Source organism: Filicampus tigris, chromosome 16 (genome assembly GCF_054856515.1).
Source record: "Filicampus tigris isolate MCC_2025a chromosome 16, RoL_Ftig_1.0, whole genome shotgun sequence".
NCBI classification, from domain to species: domain Eukaryota; kingdom Metazoa; phylum Chordata; class Actinopteri; order Syngnathiformes; family Syngnathidae; genus Filicampus; species Filicampus tigris.
The window spans coordinates 1,362,494-1,382,968 of record NC_141232.1 but is presented as its reverse complement, the minus strand read 5'-3'; the positions used below and the strand labels follow the sequence as shown (position 1 = coordinate 1,382,968).

Sequence of the window (20,475 nt, the reverse complement as noted above, 5' to 3'; positions counted from 1 at the left end):
AAAACCCCAATCAATCCTGAATCCTATGGGAAAATACCGAAAATGTACTTCTTTCAGAAAATGATATCCAATACAATACAACTCTGTTTAGCGCTCATGGAGTCCAGCGAATATTCATTTTCTCACTGGCAACATCCTCCTGCACTTTTCACGAGCAGCCGCTCCCTCTCCCCCCACAAACAGAGACGCGGCCCAAGATGGACGGGCCAAAGTGAACGCGGAACGACGTCTTCATCAAGTGGCCTGGCCTTCCAAGTGCCTTCCGCCTTGAACCCGTCTGACGTTGGCCGACCACGCGCAACAAACATGACGGAGCTTAGGACCAGCAACATTCGTCCGACAATTTAGTAGATACTGGCGGGAAATGTCAGACTACGCAAGGACACACTGCCAATTACAGGTCAGTTGTATTTCACTTTTAAGTTCAATATAAGAACGGTTTGTTTTTATTAACATTTATTTAGGGTGCAGTTTTTTTCTTTGTATTTCATGTGCAATACATTTGCATTGAATTATTATTTGAATTTTTCTAGCTTTTAATTCAAAATTGAAAGTGCACGGAGTGATGCCTTTGACATTTAACAACAGCGAAAATCACAAAAGCTAGTGATGATGATGATGATGATGATGATGCTGATGCTGATGACGATGACTAACCCCCAAAAGGTGATAATTGTGCGGCTGGCAAGCACGCGTGTTACATTTCGTGTTCACACGTCAGGTGATTTTCAAGCATCACTTTGATGCCTGCGCATCTGCGATGCCAGTCGTTCAAGTCGCAACGTCCAATTCGTGCTGCTGATCTCAGTGAGTGAGTGAGTGAGTGAAAATTTGCCTGCGCATCTGTGATGGCATTAATGAAAGTCACAACATCGAAATTGTGCTGCTCATCTGAGTGAGAATGATTTGGCATGGATGAGCGAGTGAATGTTTAAAATTGAATGGGTAAGTGAGTGAATGTGATGTGTGAGTGAGTGAGCGAGTGAGTGTTTACAGTTGAGCGGATGAGTGAGGTCAATCCATTCTCAAGTCAAATGGAGCTGCTGCCCGTTAGTGAGCGGAGCCCGCCCAACGAGTCTTGTCATCAGACGCAGCCTCGGCGGCGGCGCTCTTTGCTGAGCCGCTAAGCTCGTGGCTTGTGGCAAGCAAGCTCGGGGGGGAAGAAGAAGAAGAGCGGCGCGGGCGTGCCATTAATGGAAGGTGGCAATCTGTCTGAGCTCAGCTGTGGTCCGCAGCCACCTCCACCTCCTTGGCTCCCCTTCCGACGCCCGCCCAGGTGCAACTTGACTGCTTGCTCTCTTATTAATCTGGCTTCTCTGCTCCGATGGCAAAACTCCAGTCCGGCTGTCCTTGAGCCACTTTTGTGTGCGCACGCGCGCGCGTTTGTCGCAGCCTAATCATTTGGCGCGACTTGACGCCACGTAATCCCATTTGCCATCACCCTCAGCCGCCCTTACATCGGCGCAATCAATGTGACCTCCCTACAAAGGTCAGGTGTGAAATGCAGATGTGACAACGTGGCGCTCGCCAGTCAGAATTGCGGTAGCGGCCACAATCCATCGCCGGCGATCCTCCTTCTGGGTTATGTGCGACGGCTTCTGGTTTAGGTCGAGCTCGCGCTATTGGCGTCCTCTCCCACTGGACGAGACCCCACGATAGCCGAGTGACCTCAAAGCCGGTAATCCTTCCGCGCCACGCCATCACATTTCCCTGCTGACCCTCAACAAGGCGCGATCAACATGACTTCCCTTAAAGGTGGAGTGCAAAATTGCCGATGTGTCGACACCTGGCCTGTTGTCAAATCCGAGCTTCTGCAGAACTGTAATGATGAACACACACCACTTGATGGCAGCGTGGAGTCTCTCTGGATTTGATCGATTTGGTGGGTTTCTTTCTAAATTTGTCACGAAATGACAACATTCAAAAGACTGTCCAAAGGCTCTGAAAAAACTGCTTTGAAAATGACGGGGAGTGAATAAGTACAGGTGAACAGCCCAACTCAGTCGGCGGGGTTAAATAGACATTATGGATTATGGGGAGGGTGAGAGGAAGACGACCGTTTGGGTCGGATTAGAAACACACTGCAGAGGACACTAATTAATCCCCGTGACCGCCTTTGGATCCTTACCACAATTTTGCAGTTCCACTTTTGCACAACTTTCTTCTTCACTGTCAAATCCCATTTCCCCATCTTCCTTTGAAATAACCTTTTTTTCTTTGAGAAGCAGTTTTGCTAATCAATACCTTTCAACTTTGTAATTTTTTTGCCCGTTAATCCCAAGGACTTGAAGCAAGGATTTGATAACAATCTGACAACATAACGGGTGAGTTGGATGTAGGCTTGCAGCTCAGAAATATTTGAGCATTGGAGTATCCTACCGGATCCTCAGCCGCCATCGCGATCAAGGTCGGGTGGCAACCGCCGACGTGACCGCGCTCGCGCGTCAGCTGATGAAACACGGCGTCGTAACGAATCGAGCGGCCGCGATCGATGGTCGGCGTGAAATCCACGTGGGCTGGCGCCGCCTTTCCACGCGCGCCCGCCGCCGCCGCCGCCGCTCATGAAACATTCACGGGCCCGGCCGGCTCGAGAGCCACGAGCGCTGTCATCATGATTGAACAAGTTGCGGAGGCCGCTGCAAAGTAGCAGCCCGCCGCACTCCAGTCGGCCATTAATTCAGACAACGGTTACGCGATTCCATTACTCTGCCGAAACAAACGGCCGGCCGCCGCGTTTGGCGGGGACGCAGCAGCGGCAGGGTGGAATAAAACGCTGGCGGCAGAAGCAATTGTTCCTGCGGCATCTTGGGGGCAATGATTAGGCAAGATGTGAGCAGAGGGATTTCACGTTTGCACAAACAAAAGCCCGCTTCGGCGGCGGACAAAATGGCCTTTTCATGTGGCGCTGCAGCTTTCATCTGCTCATCCCCGACACCCAGACGTCAAGAGATGACGTACGCGCAGCTGACCGCCATTTTTGAAACTTGAAAAATGTGTCGTTTGGAGCACTCTTCATCAACCCCCATAAATGATTTGCAAGAATACGTTCAACGTGCCTTCACTACTCTAAACGGCGTTCGGATGAATATTGTGTTTGTGGAATATGTGTTAAGCAGCAAATTGCACCTGTCCAAAATGCAACCAATCAAGGCTCAGCTTCAGAAAACAGGTAATCGTCATTACCTGAGCCACTGTCATTTTCAGTCCACACAAGTGACAAAATGGCCGCCCCCTGAGATGGCCAAAAACGGGGGGGATTTTGCTGCCTAACTCATGTTCCACAAACGCAATATTCATCCGAATGCTGTGTTTTGATATTTTGGGCTTGAAGTCGAGGTACCACCGTGGCAGCCATTTTCTCTCACACTTGTCCTGGTCAAAGTCAACCGAGAGCCGAAGCCCGGTGCAGATGACGTTCGCTCAACGGCCAATCACAAAGTCACACTTGTGAGATCCAAATGTGAGAACGAGGCTGTCATTGATGAAGCGCGCACATTTTTGCCGTGTTGGCAGAAAAATGAAAAAAAAACGTGTCAGTGGAGACATACAATGCTCCACGTTCACGTAATGCTCCACCCATGATTGTGATTGAACCAAGTCATTCTGGGACGATGGCTCGCCTCCTGATGTGGATTTGGAAAGAAAAAAAAAAGTTCCCATAGGAAATCATGGAAATGGGGCAGGACGGCCAGCGGCACGGCACGGCACGGCACGTCTGGCTCCCAGTTGGCCACGTTGACCCTCGGGCTTCCTCCGACATTCCAAAAGTGGGCCTGTTTGCGTCACCGAAGACTCCACATTGGCAATCTAGGCGTGAAAGTGAGCGAGGACGCTCGTCCGTCCATTTACGGGACGGGCTTGGCCACTCGACGCAAGAAGGCCCGAAGCCGGATTGGAACCGCAACCTCAAAACCATGCGCAGGGCGTTTGTGTTAAACCAAACGTGAGCCAGCTGGCCATCGGCAAAGGCTTTTGACTGCGCCGTCGTCCTCTTTCATCTGACCTCCACGCCGGTGTCAACACGCAGCAAGGCGACACTTTGCTTGGCGCGGCGAGCTCGGCTCGGCGTTCGCACACCACGCGGACAACATGAGCGCCGACAGACTCATCCGCTCGCTGTCGTTCATTCATCAGGTGCAAACGCTCACTTGGCGCAGAGGTCACTGCTGAGCTATTGCACACATTGGCCAAATACTCCGCAGTTCAAGGTGTCTGGGGGAGGCGGGGCTAACTAGCAGCAATCATTCATTTTGTCTCTTTGGTCACATTTATTGAAATCTTTCTTTTATGCCAATTCAGGATACTTTCCATCAAAGCGGCGAGCGACAAAGTATTGAGACGCATGCGCGTGTGATTGCCACAAGGTCAGTCTGACACGCACACGCACGCACGCACGCACGCACGCACACAACAAATCAAGTTTGGGAAGCCACGTGAAAGGCGCGCATAAAAGAGCCGGGCGCCCGTTTCTTACCCGGCAGGCCGAGACACAGCAAGACGCTGTAGTAGATGACGGGCAGCGGTCCAAGGGGACAGCCCGGGACCCCCTCGGAGGGATGCTGCCCCACGCCGCGGCTGCTCTCGTTGCCGCTGGAGACGGGGAAGATGTGGCTGTGCTCCATGGCCGCCTCCTCTTCCTCAGCTGCGCTCGGTCGCTGTCAAGAAGCCGGACAGACGGCGCCAGCAAACTGCCAAGTGACCGTCGCTCTGCTCTCAGTCCGACAATCGCCGTGCGTGCGTGCGTGCGTGCGTGTGCGTGCGTGTGTCGGAAGGTGAGGGGAAAAGGAGGCGAGGTGAGGCGAGACGGAGGTGGGAGGGTCGGGGTGGGATGAGAAAGGTGAGATGTGCCGGCGGATGAGGGAAGGAGGAGAGATGAGTGAGAGGGGAGGATGCGGCGCAAGTGTGAGAGGGAGAGCGCTGCGAGAGAGGAGAGTAGACTTTGCAGCGCGAGGGGGAGGGAGAGAGCGGGAGGCGGGCGCATGAGGAGGAAGGAGGGAATGTGTGAGAGGGGAAGACGCGTGACCGCGGGGTGGCAGACGAGTGACCGTCGGGAAGGCGAGTCGCACTTTGCATCCACCGGTCGTGGAGTCGGTCACGTCCTGCGCAGCGGACATGACATGCAAAGCTTCAAATGAACAAATTGCAACTACAGCACTCAGCCATATGTATATGTGTGTGTGTGTGTGTGTATGGATACAGTATATACAAAAGACCAAAAATGTCAAGCATCAGAAATGCTGATTAGTAAACATATTCATGTGTGCGAATCGCTATAGATGCGTTTTGGCAGTCCAATTTGGCTTTTCCCAACCAACCAATCAGAGGACGACAAATGCTGATGTCATCAAGGGCCAGTCTTGCGGCTCTGTGAGGACCAATTTGAAATGTGATTGGTTAAGGAACGCGTCCCCACTGCTCATATCGTTCAAGTGACATCAGCAAGCGTGACGGGGCGGATGGCAAGGTTGACATGGCGACGCCGTGTCTGACATCGGATTGGACCGACATTTTTTTAAAATCCATTCTGCATTATACACAATACTGGAAGCAGTGCAGCCAAAAGAAATGTTACGAGAAGAATAAAAGGTAAATGAATACCGTTGTGCGGCATTTCGATTGTAGCAAAAAAAAAAACGATTTTGCTTGCCCTGACCGGAGCCACAGAATTTGAGGTCAAGTGTCTCCGTTTGGACTACTGCAAACCGACACAAGATCCTTCGCTGCGGCCGAACAACAAGTTGCTCAAGAAAACGCCAGCTTTGCTGCGTACGCTCCCGACCTCGGTGGAGGTTTCCTTCTCTCTCGGTCATCGCCACGGTTTCATGATTTTGGAGAAGCCTCTCGGGGCGCTTTTGGCTCCGGCGCGGTCCACCCCGAGAGCTCGCTCGCAGTAGGCGGCTCGGCGCTCTCGACGCCTCTTCGGCGCAATCGGTGGCCATGCAGCCGCTCCGCGGGTCACGGCGCGCAGATACTGACGATGACTGAGGGAGACGTCAAAACTGATTGCAAGAAAGGAATAAAAAAGGGAACAAATAGACTGACTGGGAGCAAAATGTCATACAATAAAGTTGGACTATGATGAGAGCAAAGTCAATTATTTTGCCGTCAAAAGTCCTTTTATCAGTCTTGCTTTTGTCCCCCAAAATATTTGCTGTTCAACTTCATGTTTGTTTGCAAAAAATGTTTGTTTTCTCCAATTTGGCCTTTTGGGTGAAAGCGACCCATGCTCTATACAACTGATGACTGAAGAATTGACAAAGCTCAAAACAAACCTTTTTTTTTTTTTTTTTTTTTTGCCAGAAGAACAGAGTTGACTTTTTCTTTTGATAGGTTTGCTGCTTACATTGTCAAGCAACACAATCTTCTCAGATCGGCGCTACAAAACAGATGGCAGTGAAGGAGACAACAATACACTTCTGGGATTGGCTTGCCGACGACATTTCTTAACAGGTAACTTGTAACTGTATGAGAATACCTTTTAAAGCCCCCCGTGTCGTGCGGAGGCGCTGGCGTCTGGAATAAATAAATCAGCCGTCATTTCTGCGAACCGCCGTCAAGTCTAGCAAAGCGAGGTGAGAGGGTGCAAGTGTGTCAAGGAAGGAGTGCGCGGCGTCACGTGCGCTCGCACCTCCTCTCCAACACGTGAGAAAAAAAATGAATTGGCTTCGGGGACTGGGGCAGCGCCATTACGCCTTGGAAAAAAATATGTCCAGCTGACGTTAACTGATATGGATTTTTTTTTTCCCCTTTAATGTACAAAAGTGGGACAGAGCAGGCGAGCGTTGAAAGACCCCCCACAGCGCCTGCCCTCCACTCACTACTTGAGGCAACATTATGGCTGGTCCTTGTCACAAAACAACTCAATTACACACAGTTTTGTGGCACTTGGATGCAGGCGTGATTGCATTGTGTGTTCGTGCGCCGCCGCCGCCGCCGCGTTCTCACAGCGCATGTGCGGGCCGTTTGCAAGCTAAACTACAGGATCTGGCACTTTTGGGCCATGAAAAACGGGGGACAAAAACAAACAAAAAAATGGGCAAAATAAATAAAGACATGACAGGCCACGCCAGTAATTTACAATCTCCCAAAATGGGTTTAAAACTATGATGCTGAAAGATGACACCAAGCACTACTTTTATCCATGGCTGTGGCCTATAGCAGGGCCTCCCTCACTTGAGCAAAAGTTCCCTGTAGCGAACATTTGTGAGCCATTCAAGGCAGCCCTTAAAAGGTTTGTGGATGTCTGTTGATGCCACAAGATGGTGGCAAAGCACTACTTCTATCCAAACAAATCTCAACTCACTTTGACATAACTCCTTGGCACCAATATGGCGGCAAAGAAACAAATATTAATCACTGTATTGCTTTGGTACCACCTTGGATGCCATTGCACTACTGTTTGTTGAAGTGAGTTGAAGAGGTTCATTCAGACAGAAGCAAACAGGAACTAAGGAGTACTCTAAAATATCTGTTGCAGTAAGGCTACGAGGGGTGAAACTAATGTTCTTGAAAATACATCCTTTTGTACACTGATGTAGTTTCCCCTCATGTCCTTGAAATTAATAAAATAATGTGTGAGTTTAGCACATTTGAATCATGTGCAACCGATGAACATGTCCAAATGAAGTTAATTCAAAGGACTATATGAACAAAGTTGTATTGTATTGCATAATGTATAGCTAATGGTTGGCCAGCTAGCTAGCTAGCTAGCTAGCGTCAAATGTTAACAGGCGGCTCCCAAGCCCCTTCGCCCCTACATTCGCTCCTCAATCAAAGCTGTGTGTTGACTTAATATCAGCTGTTGTTAAATGAACTAATAAAAGCGAAGAAAGGAATGAATAACAAGGGACAAAACCGGAATAATTCAAGCCGCATCGTGCATGTGAGTGTTGGAATGTTTATCAAGGTTGTCAAACATTCATTCAATATTGATGCACCTCAGTTATGGCTTGAGGTAGTGTGGCCACAAAAAAAGACTTAAAGGCATGAAACAGGAATGGACCAGTCAGTTTCTAGCACAATTGAAAAGATGTGTAGAAAACTGAAGTGGGAGAAAAAGACAGATGATTGCCGGCGAACAACAAATGCAGCTTGCCGCTTCTCTTTTGGCAGTCATCAGCTCCAAAGTTACCAGCGCATCTCAACACTCTTCGTTCGGGGAAATCAGCACAGTAACGTTCATTTGCACCTGTGGCGGGAAACAACATGCTTTCCCTCACTCCGTCCCTCCCTCCCTCCCTCCCTTCTCGCTTTGCCCCAGTTGGGGTGAGTCGTCCTGGGGCCGCCCGGGCAGACTACAACCTGCCCCACATGTTATTGGACAGCCGCTATTGGAGTCACATTCGAGGCCGCAAAGGCAGCACCAATGTCGCTATAACACACATTTTCAAGCGCTCCTTTTTTTTTTTTACGGCTTTTTACACTATACTATATTCTTGCATTCGGTCTTTTTTAGTTTTGGTTTTTAAAACTTTTGTTAGTTTTGGTTTTTATATGAATTGAGAATTTGTCAAATGCAATGAAGCAAAAGAAGCAATGCTATGCTTTGGATGGAGAAAGTGAGATGGACCACCTTCTCACATAAGGATTTCCTCAATTGTTTGTTTCATTTAAAATAAAATAAAAACAGTTCATGTAAGTTCAGTTCATAAGTTGTTTACCCCAAGCTTGTTTTGTCTTGACATGCAGACGTTCTTCTTCGTCTTCTCTTTCTCTTTCTTTTTCTTCTCTTAAATGCTGACCGGTGTTTGAACCCGGGTTGTGTGCTAATGAACGGGGTTAGCCTACCACTCGACCAACACTTAGTGGCAGTTCTTATCCCTCGTAGTAGTATATCGACCCTGTCCTGTGAAAAACCCAATTTGGGATTTTTTTTTAATTTTCACTTTAATGCGATGTCTGTAACGCGGAAACATGTTTCATGTAAAAATAAGAAAATGAAAAAAAATGGAGGTTTCACGACAGGGACGGAAATGGTGACGGTGACCACAATAACCATCCGAACTTACTCAGAAGATCTGGGATGGTCAAATGGTTAGTGTCACGGTTTGGACTTTAGGAGATCTGGGTTCGATCCTTGCTTTATTCTCCAATTTATTTGTAAATGGAGCAAAGAGTGAGGATCGAACCCGGGTCTCCGGAACACCAAGCCACTTCTTATACCACTCGGCCATCTTGACGGAGAAAATTCGGAATTTTATATAGACCGTTGGATTCTTCATCAACCAGACGAGAATGGTGGTCTTTCCCCATGGTTGTAGTGGAGTATGTATGCCAGAAGATGTTGGCCTACTGACTTCGTACAAGTTGGAAGACATCTGCGATGCTAATTCAACGACACATTAGTTGAACATGTCCATATGGTCAAATTATTTTCAATTAAATGATCTTTTCTCGGAGTACCACCATTTTTGTCCAGGCCTGTTTCATGAGTTTATGGTGATCATTTTTTAAATAAAGCTGTTCAACCATAATCAAAAGCTATTTCTAATTTTCATTAGTTAGTACTCATTAAAGTTGTATTTGTTTTTATTACTTTCTTTATATTATTATTATTATTATTTCTTTAACAGATGATACCAACAATATTTTTCCAGGTTACAATACAGTTCACGATATCGTCTTCAGGCGCTACGCTGTCGCCATCACCTGGTCACTAGGAGAAATGCTTTCGGTGGCAACTTCCGGGAATCAAACAGATATACGAGCCGTAGATTATTGAATTTGGCTTTGGTAAAGCCTATGTGTTGTGCATAAATGTTTATAATGAAACTGCCTAAGTAACATAATTGGTAGTTATTGCATATTATTCTTGATAAAATATTTTATAAATGATTATAAAGACCAATTCTATTCACAATTATTTTGTGCTCACTATGCACTCTGGTGGGGACTACTAGTACTACTAGTATTGTAGTACAAGTATTAGTAGCAGAGTAGTGAGGGCTTACTTCCCGGCTTGGTTTTTGTCCTACAGTGCCCTCTCGTGGTCAGTGTTTGGCACTAGCGCTCCTAAAATAAAGCGGTCGCGCAACTGCTGACGAGGACGAGGACGAGGCGGCATCACATCACTCGTGTCGTTGTTGTTGTTTGACGTTGTTGAACGTAGATCCCCAATCCTACGGTCTGGTGTTGTTTGGGAACCAACAGCTTCCGAAACGCGGCGCGGTTGTCTTTGGGTTGGACGAGGTGAGTCTGACCGAATGCGAGATTTTTTTTTTTTTTTTTTTTTTTTTTTTTGTGCCACGGCTGATCTGCAATCTTTGTTCGCACGGGCTCATGCGAACGACTGAGCAGTAAAGTGAAGCCCCATTTTATTGCACCGTGACACGTCGTTTTGTTGTTCTTTCGAGGACGTCGTGCGCTGCTAGTCAAGCAAACGGGCCTGCTTGCGAGCAACATGGCAGCTGTCCGAAAATCGCACAGTCACACTCACATGGACAAGAATTATGGCTCGTATCGTTGACGACATTCGTTTTGCATGTATGCACTTCATTTCTGTCTTGTCACATTGCGTAACAAAATGACGTGTTTATAGAACGCTTTCTTGGACGAGAAGACATTTTGTGTTGCTGTCATGATGAATACAAATACCTATTTTCAAAACAAAATCAAATTGTGAAAATATAGATTTATTTGAATTTCACCCCCAAAGTAAAATTAACAAACTATTGTGTGACCATAATAATTACACACAAGTAAATACGTATGAATGAATGATATATATTTTTATAAACATACATAAAAGCATTTTGTTATGAACGTACATAAAAGCATTTTTGAGTTGAATGTCAGCCCTAAATCAAATCAAATACAAAATGAAAATGAAATTCATATGTTTCTGCCACTTTGTTTTAAAAACATATTTTTTAGATGTGACCGTCTTGGAATATTTTGTGGTGTTTGTTCATTTTTTGAAACTCATTTCTTAAATGAGTGATGCAAGTAAGCTTTTCTAGATGACATTTTTGTGCCGATTCTGAATCTGCCCTCGTTTTTTTCTAGAAACATCAGGTTTTTCATAACAAACAATAATAACGATAAGTAATATCTTTTTTAATAGCTATGAATGAAGGTTTAGGCTCAGCAACAAGTGGAATGTTTTTCTGAAACATCATAGCAATAACTGACCACGCATGCTTTCATAGGTCAAAGTCGGCGTCACCATGCGCTGCTCCACCCCAACGGGCGCTTTTGCGTGGCTGCTGGCAGGGGCCGTGGCCGCCTTTCACAGCCCCCCGCAAACAGGTGAGCAGAGCGCGTCGCGTCGCGTACAGCGCTTACAAGTAGGGACGATTACTCCATCGATGAATCGAATAATTGGCGAAAATTGCATTGAAGTCTATTACAAAATTGTTTTTTTCTCACATTACTGTTTACTCACCAATTCGTGTTTATTTGGTGTGGCAAAGTGATGAATAAACAGCTTTGACAACTATTTCCATAATCAGTTGCTGAGACCCTGTTTAACTTTGCTGATTTCCGTATTCGTTATACTGTAGAAATCTTAATTAGTTGCCTGTTTAATCACTAAATATCAAATTAATAGCAGTAATTGGTTGATAATTGGTTAATGGACAGTAAACAGGGGAAACAAATGGCTTTGTTTGCAAAATAAAATGTTATCCGATTATTCGATAATCACTCGAATAAGTGAGCCTAAAAATATTCAATAGTGGCACCCTCTTGCCATTTTGAAACAATGTCCCGTTTTAGAATAAAGGGAAGGAAATTCAAACTTTTTTTCTTCCATTCATTGATTAAAATGACAGATTAAAATCTTTATTAGTAGCCCTATAATGTTTTGTTGTATATCAACAGCTCAAGTGCTATTTTGTGCTATAAAATTTCAATTTTTTTGGGGGGGGGGGGGGGGGGGGGCTGGAATAGATTAATGACTTGTCGCGTCGAAGGGAATACTGCTTGCGAGTAAATGAAACTGCCAGTTGTGTCACGGAACAAATGCAACGGCAAAAACTCCCGTTGGTTGGGCCTGAGTAGAATTACACAACGAAATGAACGTCCCACAATCGATCATATGAAAGGCAGCAAAGAAGGCAGACGGGCATTGCAAGAAGCCAGCAACGGGAAACAGGAAGTGAGCCCAGAAGGTCTGCAGGCGGAGGCCCAATTTTGATGTAACGCACGTGCGCGATGTCCAGTGTTCTTGGACAAGCAGCAGGCCAGCTCGCTGATCTCCCGTCAGAAGCGGAGCGTCGCCGTCGCCGGCGCCGGCCAGCAGCCGGCCACCCTGGAGCAGGCTTGCATGGAGAGGGTGTGCACCTACGAGGAGGCCCGCAAGCACTTCCGGGACTCGTACCGCACGGTGAGCTACGGACCCCCCCACCCCCCCACCCCGGCCACCCCCCCACCCCCCTCCGCTCATGTGTTCACTCATCACCTCGGCCTTCTTTTCCAGGACATCTTCTGGTCCGTCTACATCGGTAAGTGCCGCACTTGCTTCCGGCGTCACCTCCCATCGCCGGTATCGCCTTCAAGTTTGTCCAGTCCTGCTGTATTCCCGTGGAAAGTTTCCAACAAGAATTGCCGGAGTTTTGCCACTTGCCTTCAGATGGAGACCAGTGCGCGGAGAAGCCCTGCAAGAACGGCGCCCTGTGCTCCGACAGCGTGGGAGGCTACGACTGCGTCTGCAAGGCGGGCTTCTCGGGGGTCCACTGCGAGGCCGGTGAGCCCCGCGCCGCAAATTCCACTACGTTTTTGGCCCGACGTCAACTCGATTCATGGGAAAAGTCACTCGATATAAGGACCAACGGACCGTGTTAGTCAATGCAGAATCTGCTTTTGTAAACCGATACTTCCGTGTGTGTGTGTGTGTCCTGACTTGAGACCAAACGTTGTGCACCCTGGAGAAGGACAAAGGCTGCTCCCAGTTCTGTAAACCGGGCTACACCTCCTACGAGTGCTCCTGCGCAAGAGGCTGGAAGCTCCGCCGCACGGACAGGAACAAGTGCGAGCCGGCAGGTACAGGCTCACTCGGGAAAATGTGCACAAGAAGAGAATGGGCCAAGACGCGCTTGTCCTGCTCCGCTCAGTGCGCTATCCGTGCGGGAAGGTGAACAGTCTGAGCCAGTGGGAGGCCAGACAGTCGGCCATCGTCAGCGGCGACTTTCAGGGACTTGCCTGCGCCTCTGGGGAGTGTCCCTGGCAGGTAGCAACGCACGCACGCACGCACGCACGCACGCATCATTATTGCACAATGGCCGCCTTCTGGATGCAAATCACGTTTCACGTGTCAAGTAAGGCAGAAATCAAGACAATCGTAATACATGCAGTAAACAAATGCGCAAATCTGTGACACCCGAGCACAAAGACGAGCGCAGTGGAATTGTTTTTCGCGGGGGGAGGGGCTAGTGCTACCTTTGAGCGGAACCACAACAAAACATTTGCTTTTACTTCGAGCAACATGCTTGCCTATTTTTCGGCCCGAACGGCGACGCAACGAATTGGGTTTGTGCCTTTTCTGCGCCGTCCATTTGAAATCAAGTCCCGTGTTGTAATACGACGCAACGGAGAGCACGTCTCGCCGATGCGACGAATGGGCAAAATCCTGACGGCTGGCCGCGGCCCTTATTTCGCGGGTTTGGGGGCGCTGAGCCGATTTGGCGCGGCTTACCTGTGTCGATGCGGCCCGCAGGCCCTGCTCAAGAGCTCCGAGTCGGAGGGTTTCTGTAGCGGGGTCATCCTCAAGGAGAACCTGGTGCTGACCACGGCGCAGTGCGCCGGCAACGACAGCTCCGTCCAAGTGGCTGTGGGTCAGTACACGCAATTGGAGAGGCTCAATTCCACGGCAAACAATTGGCTGAAGCGCACCTCTCCCCGCAGGCAAGCGGAAGACGGCCCCCGAGGACGGCGAGCAGACGCTCGCCGTGAAAGCCGTCCACGTGCATCCGGGCTACGCCGCCGGTCGCCCCGACAACGACCTGGCGCTGTTGGAGCTGCGCCAGCGCATCGTCTTCGGGAGGGAGGCCGCCGCCGCCTGCCTGCCCGACAAAGACTTCGCCGAGCAGGTCCTCACGTCCGGCGAGCTCCCGGCCGTGGTCACGGGCTGGAGAGGCCCCGAGGCGGGGGCGGGGCCGGGGGCGGGGCCGGCGTCCTTCCAGGGCCAGCTCAGCCTCAACCGGCTGGCGTACGAAGGCCTGGCGCGCTGCCTGGAGACGCATCCCGACGTCATGAGCAACAAGATGGGCTGCACGGCCCCCCGCGCCAACGCCGACTGCGGCGTGGGCTCGGGGAGCCCCCTGCTCACCTTGCGCAGGGAGGTGTTCTTCCTCACCGGCGTGGTCAGCCGCCCGCCGGGGGCCGAGTGCGCCAACGGCTTCGTCTTTCAGAAAGTCTCGCGCCACCTGGCCTGGCTCCACTCGCTCATGAACTCGCTGTAGCGCGTTGACCGCGCGGCCTCCCGCCGCCTGCTGTCGTAGCTCCACAGGGACTTGGTCCTTTCTCCGCAAGGTGGCGCTCCACTAAAGCAAAAGCCCACGTGATGCACTCCGCATGAATCTTGCAAGGCTTTGACTTGGTCACGCGCATGCATGTACTCCCCTGAAAGCAAATAAAGCAAATGTGATCCCTGTCTTCTTTTTCCTCATTATCAAAAAAATACCCCCCCCCCGCCCCCAACACACTCCATGTAACGTGTGATCCAGTCTCAATGTTGAAATATTAAAATTTGCATCTCATTATGATGAAGTTTAGTCTTGTCTTACATTCTGACATTTATTTTGATTTTTTTTTTTTTTTGGATTTCACTTCATTTCACTTCATAACCGAAATAGTTTTATTGTATTTTCTTTTTCAAACTGTAGTTCAATGTAGATTTTTGGGGGGCGTTGTGTTCAATGTTCATAAAATGAATGGCAGCGCGGCATACCTTGAATGATTTGCTCTCCGCCAGTGTCAAGCAAGCCAAAGTGAGCAAATGAATTCCTTTGTGGCGACCGCCGAGCGACGACAGCGAATCGCGCGAGCAGACTTCATAAGGTCGGAGCAGAAAAACAAACATGTTGACAAGCTTCGATTGAAAAACAAAAACATGGCGCCTTGGATGGATTCAAATCCTCATATTGCTGTGAAGATATTTTTGCATCCCCCAAAGGAGATTTCATTTGGGAAATCCTTTTGGCTTGTTCATCTGCTAATCTGTTAACGGGATTTGATCAACAAATATATTTTGGTCACGTCCAAAACGTCCGTGTGAAGAGGAAAACGGCAATGGAATTGATTCCAAATATCAGTTGCGCACAAAAAGCAGCCGGTAACGGACGAATGCCTCGTATTCTACACGTTGCCGTTTGGCGCTTTGGTGGGCGCCATTGAATAAGCTGGCCTGGGTGCCCGGCAGCCCCGTCAACATTTTCCCACAGACTCTCGCACTCAGCAGTCTTCGCACAGCCTCCCTGCCTTTGGTGATCATGTCACGTGGGGGGGGGCAAGAATGGGGGCGGGCGCGCGAGCAGGAACGCAAGGGACGCTCAACTCCACCAAAACCACAACAACAACCGGGGCCCTGCCTGCCTGCCTGCCTGCCTGCCTGCCACTTGTGAAAAGGCCAGCGTTGAATGCTGGGGGCCCTGGTTGGCCGTTGCCATGGCTCTCGCCTAGGAGATGGCTCCTTAAGACCAAAAATGCTCCTGCTCCTTCACGCTCTCCTTTCACTGCACATTTATTAGCCCAACGACACTTTACTCATGCAGGCTTCGTTCAACAGGACCGGACTGCGCAATCTTCAGGCGGCATCGCGCACTCGACTGTTCCAAGGTTCCTGGTCACCTCAGACTCTTACGCCAACGTCAGATTTGGCATTTTGCTGTTGCCGTAAATGGCAACTTCAATATCTCAACTCAACGTTGTTTATAGAGCCCTTGACTGTCATGCGCATAGCAGCGAAAGCAAATGTGTTGCCTTACGACGGAAGCCAGGGCCAGCAAATACAAGGAAAACAGCAGGGGCCCCAAAATTGAACCCTGTGGAACGCCATACGACAGCGAGGCAGAGTGGGACTAGGAGCAAACACAGTTGTGGGCTGGGGGATAGCAAAAGGCTCCGTTCATGCTTTCGTAGCATAAAAAACTACGAGAGTTAATGTTGTTGTTGTTGTTAGTGATGGTGGTTGTCCTTTGCCCACATCCCGGGAAGGAGAAAAGCACTTCATGCCGCACCGCGGCGCGTCAATCGGAAACGCCTTCACAGTCAAAACCTCCAAAGTGTGGAACGCAATCTGGTTTTCCGTTGACTTTGGAGTTGCTCCCGTTCAAAATCGTACCCCAAAAAATTGAGCATTATTGAGATTCATAAACGTATCAAGAGAAGTCAAGCACTCACATGCAAACAAAATGATTCCAGCTCCTGATGACACGCACTACTACAATTAAAAAATAACACGACAGTTTATTTCCGTACGTTCTCATATTGTAATTCAAACAATATTTGTACTTTTTCCAATGAAAAATCTTTGTTATCCTCTGCTGTAGACAACGGCTCACGCTCACGCACAGACATCAATCTACTGTTGACTTCATGTTTCTATTCAAAACAGTGTTGCTTTATTAAAACATTTTTATTTTTTTTTTGCGGGGGCTTGGGTGGGTGTTTCACTGGCATTTCAGTTCCTTTCAATGGGCCAATTGGATTTGTCACGCGAGTAAACTGAGCCGCGATCGTGGTCAAGGTAGCACATATTGTGCGTTCCACTGATGACCACGTCATGGATGGAGGTGAAAGTGTGCCGCTCGTGAGGGTCCAATCTGGCTCCTGTCCTACTAAATCAGTAATCCATCCCCACGCCGTGACCCCAAATCCTCCCATGTGCTAAATATATGCGTAACACGTACGCAGGCAGCCTCAAAACACACCACTGGTGGGGGATTATCTGTCTGCGTGCTGTCTGATTCCACACGGGGGCTAACAGTGTGATTGCTCCCCCCCAATTTAAAAAAAAAAAAAAATCCCCCCCCCCCCAAGTCAATCTCTCACCCGTGCCAGTTTCCACTCGATTGGGCAATTGTGCAACGAGGGCGGAGTTGCGGAGGTGAAGGCCTGGTGCGACGCGGAAAGCCAGAGGCAGGCCGCAGACTTTGACGTCATTGGCTGAGAGCAGCCGAAGGGATTGAAGTCGATGCTTCAAGTCAGCATTCTCGCGGGGCTTTTGCTAACACGCCGCTGGGAAAAACAGATTTGAGGCTTAGCATGCTAACACCGGCTAATTAGCATACGCACGGTGAACGAGGCCACTGGCAACGATCTTCCATTTTTTTCAGTAAATCTTTGTGGGTTTGTGGCATTTGGATGGACAAAATGGACATTTGGATTTGCTATATTTTCGATTGCATATCAAGTAAAACCGCATCAATGCGATTGAGAATCGATAGCCTCGCAGTTCGCGTCACTCGTTAGATTGGTGAAAGGAGTCACGTGAGTTCAGTCGCAATAGTTTTCGATTCAAGCAGGATTTCCTCTGGCTAAAAATAATCAAGTCCAAGTAAAAGAGTATGTTGCGGTTACTAAATGCAGCTCATTACTACGAGACGAGCAAACAATGAGCTCGTTCCAGTTGGGGTCCGGTATTTTCTGTCCTCGCCAGAAAAAGAACAAACAAAACAATAAAACGTAGAAAGCCTCCTTAACCACAATCATTCGAGGGTCCTTGAGAGCTTAAAGAGCAATCGCTCACTCCCAACGTATGGTCACCGCGTCTGGCAGATGGAGGAGGACGGCATCTGCGGCACGTCCAGCAATGGCCTTTATTCCGCTGACCTCGCCCTGACCCAGCAAGGGTTAAATCCCGTTCGGAGCCATTCGAGAAACATGAGCAGCTCACATTCACACTGAGTGAAACAAAGGCAGTCAGCTGCGACCGCCGAGCCAAGATGGCACCTGTGCGCATGCATGGACGGGGGAAATCGTTCGTGGGAGGAGTGCTTCTCTTGTTGAGGAGTTTTGGTCATTAGGTAGGGGGAAAAAAAAGAAAAAAGAGAATATGTGACCTTTCCTACGTGCCAACCATCTGTGAGGTTAGGCTACTTGAAAGGTCACGGCCGCAGAATAGGTAAGCAACAGCCGGAGGGTTTCGGCCCTCACTCTTGAGGAGACTCAGACTCGTTTTAGTTGAGCTCCAGTACATTTAGTACAGTTCATTTTCTGGTGTCAAAATCCAAATGAGCCATATTCACTTACAGACAACTGTTGAGGACGCTAGCTACTAGCGACTCGAAAGCTAACCAGCAATGTCGCCTTTAATATGCTAGCGGTGTGCGTGAATTGATAACTAGAAATACGGAAAACCATTCATACTGACGACTCGTGTGCTACGCTAACACAATTGGCATTTCACAACAGCTACAGCCGTAACAAAGCTAGGTAGACTTGACAGGACACGTTGGCCCCGCCCCCATTGTCCAAAACAAACACAAACACGGACATACGCTAATTGTGCTCCCGTTACTGCCGAGGGCAACTTGGGGCAGAAGGCCCCGCTGCCCAACTAACCCGAAAAAGGACAGCGCGGACTACGGACAGCAATGGAACAGGAGCCGTTGCCGCGCAAGAAAAGAGGCTGTTTGAGATGCGACGAGTGTCTGGAAACAAACGTGTGTGCGCTTAAAATTAGACTCTCTTCCTGCTAATTTTGGACACCCGCGTCCTGTCATCGTTAAAAACATCCTGGCTTTCATCCCGGTGTCTGTCTCTGGAAAGCCATGCAGTGGTGTTGCTGCAAACGCGACAAACGATTGTCCCTACCCACACATAATCCCAAATCGGCCTCAAAGTTTGCAAGTCAACGTCCGAGTCCGTCACATGACCGCGCCGTTGTTCTAGCATGAGCACCGAAGTCCCTCGGCGGCGTCTTTAAAGCCACCCTCGAGCTAATGATCGGAAGCGCTGACGTCACCAAAACGGGAGCATGGAAAGCGAAACAAAGATCACCGCAAAAAAACAACAAAAAAAAAAACAACCCATGCAATCTCAAAAGGTCTTTGACTTGAAATTGGATTGGAATTTCAATAGCGCTGGCAATTGCAAACTAGGGACAACCGATCGCGTGACCAATTGATGTTATCATGAAATGCATTATCACATGCTAGTGTAACACAAACATACTGTACATGCAACATTAAACCTTATTGACGCGTTGCAGCGTGAGCAGCCCAAATGACAGGTGTCCAAGAATAGAACCTTGCGGTACTCCATATGTCTTGGGAGTGGCTCAGATGCACAGCGACCTGTTATCGAAGGCACCGACCGGTCGTAAACAAACCCTTTGACGTTATTTGACCGAGGCAGAGCGATCGAGAAAAATGGGGAAATGGTTTGAATGACAACTTTAGACAAAAATGAGAGCTGCCACCTGATTTCGGAGGACTTCATGTCCCTTAAAGCGGCGGGAGTCGTATAACCCGACAGCGGCCGCGTAATCAAACACAACAAGCATTACCAGCCATGAGGCGTTCCCATTTTACAGCCAATTTACGATGACGGCTGCTGTAACGAGCCCCCTCGTGGTGTCCAAGCGGCCCCCCCGCTGATGATAAATTCAGCAAACTGATGAATGGAGACGGCCGTTAATCTTCGCGCGGGGCCTACGGCCTACCGCCCCCCTCCCTCCCTCCCTCCCTCCCTTGATCTTCCCGTGCCGCCGCCCTCCTTCCTGGGATGCACCTGGCACATTAGCCTCAACTCGTCAGCCGCCGCTCCGCAAAAGAGCATTTTAAGCATCGTCACGACATGAAACCCCCCACCCCCCCCAACCTGTTTTATGGAATCCCGTAAAATGAAGTGAATGGAGAGAATGTGCTTATTCTTAGTCTGTTCATTTAATACGAGCAGCAACCTTTTTTTCTTCGCCATCCCGAAGTCATATTGAGTCGCTAATTGAGGACGCTAGTTAATTACGCTGTCATCGTATGATACCGCACAAGTCTCCGGCGTTAGTGGCTAGCAGCTGTTATTATTAGCAACAAGTGCCTGCATGGCTGGTACTTCAACAGCTTACTTTTTTTTTTTTTTTTAGCTTCTTTTTCAATATTGTGGAGATTATTTTCTAATGCGCTGTCCAAGGAAGGTGCCTTGAATTGCAGAATGGGTGACAATGGGTGTCAAACAACAGACACATGCGGTATGCCGCCCTCCCAAGCTGATCATTTTGATTTTTAATTTTGCCGAAGATTCCTATCCGAAAAGTCTGCCTTGCCAGTTTCAAATAGCTTCTTTTTATGTTAAGAAAGAAAAAAATACAATGAAGAAATAGGATCAGCACTTGACAATCATCAAGTGCAACTGCGCCTGCGTAAAGCAACGCAAACAGAGCAACTGTAGAGACACGGGAAGGATTTCAAATAAGGTTCTTGTCTTGTATGTCATTTCCAAGAGCGTCCAGTCTAATTGTCTTCTCTGTGCGTGGACGTACGCGCGCGCGCGCGAACATGCGCGAAGGCGGAGAGGAGGAGGAGGAGGAGGAGGAGG

At 48.8% G+C, this 20,475-nt stretch overlaps 1 protein-coding gene and 1 long non-coding RNA gene across 6 annotated transcripts in view; both read left to right on the top strand.

The window, feature by feature from the left end:
* LOC147133947 (uncharacterized) overlaps positions 1–8,643 on the top strand; it is a 30,507-nt gene extending 21,864 nt beyond the window's left edge. For 3 of the 5 annotated variants that reach the window (XR_015090272.1, XR_015090271.1, XR_015090268.1), the window contains 4 exons: positions 184–400; positions 4,300–4,364; positions 4,482–4,793; positions 6,331–8,643. This is a non-coding gene — a long non-coding RNA (uncharacterized LOC147133947). The remainder of the gene's footprint in view (positions 1–183; positions 401–4,299; positions 4,365–4,481; positions 4,794–6,330) is intronic. The other 2 variants (XR_015090269.1, XR_015090270.1) reach the window with 2 other exon arrangements.
* A 1,328-nt stretch (positions 8,644–9,971) lies between these two features.
* Positions 9,972–14,702, top strand: proza (protein Z, vitamin K-dependent plasma glycoprotein a). The gene is made up of 9 exons (XM_086056303.1): positions 9,972–10,188; positions 11,148–11,247; positions 12,162–12,325; positions 12,419–12,443; positions 12,572–12,685; positions 12,847–12,981; positions 13,053–13,168; positions 13,655–13,772; positions 13,843–14,702. The coding sequence occupies exons 2-9, from the start codon at positions 11,166–11,168 to the stop codon at positions 14,397–14,399; spliced, it is 1,311 nt and encodes a 436-aa protein (XP_085912429.1). The 5' UTR covers positions 9,972–10,188; positions 11,148–11,165; the 3' UTR covers positions 14,400–14,702.
* Positions 14,703–20,475: the final 5,773 nt, after the last annotated feature.

What these genes read in the sequence shown, in the direction of transcription:
- proza (XM_086056303.1), top strand. Translation starts at nt 11,166, where the DNA reads ATGCGCTGCTCCACCCCAACGGGCGCTTTTGCGTGGCTGCTGGCAGGG. An exon ending in TCACAGCCCCCCGCAAACAG is followed by an intron (nt 11,248 to 12,161) that starts GTGAGCAGAGCG and finishes CGCGATGTCCAG; the next exon opens with TGTTCTTGGACAAGCAGCAG. An exon ending in GGGGGTCCACTGCGAGGCCG is followed by an intron (nt 12,686 to 12,846) that starts GTGAGCCCCGCG and finishes TCCTGACTTGAG; the next exon opens with ACCAAACGTTGTGCACCCTG.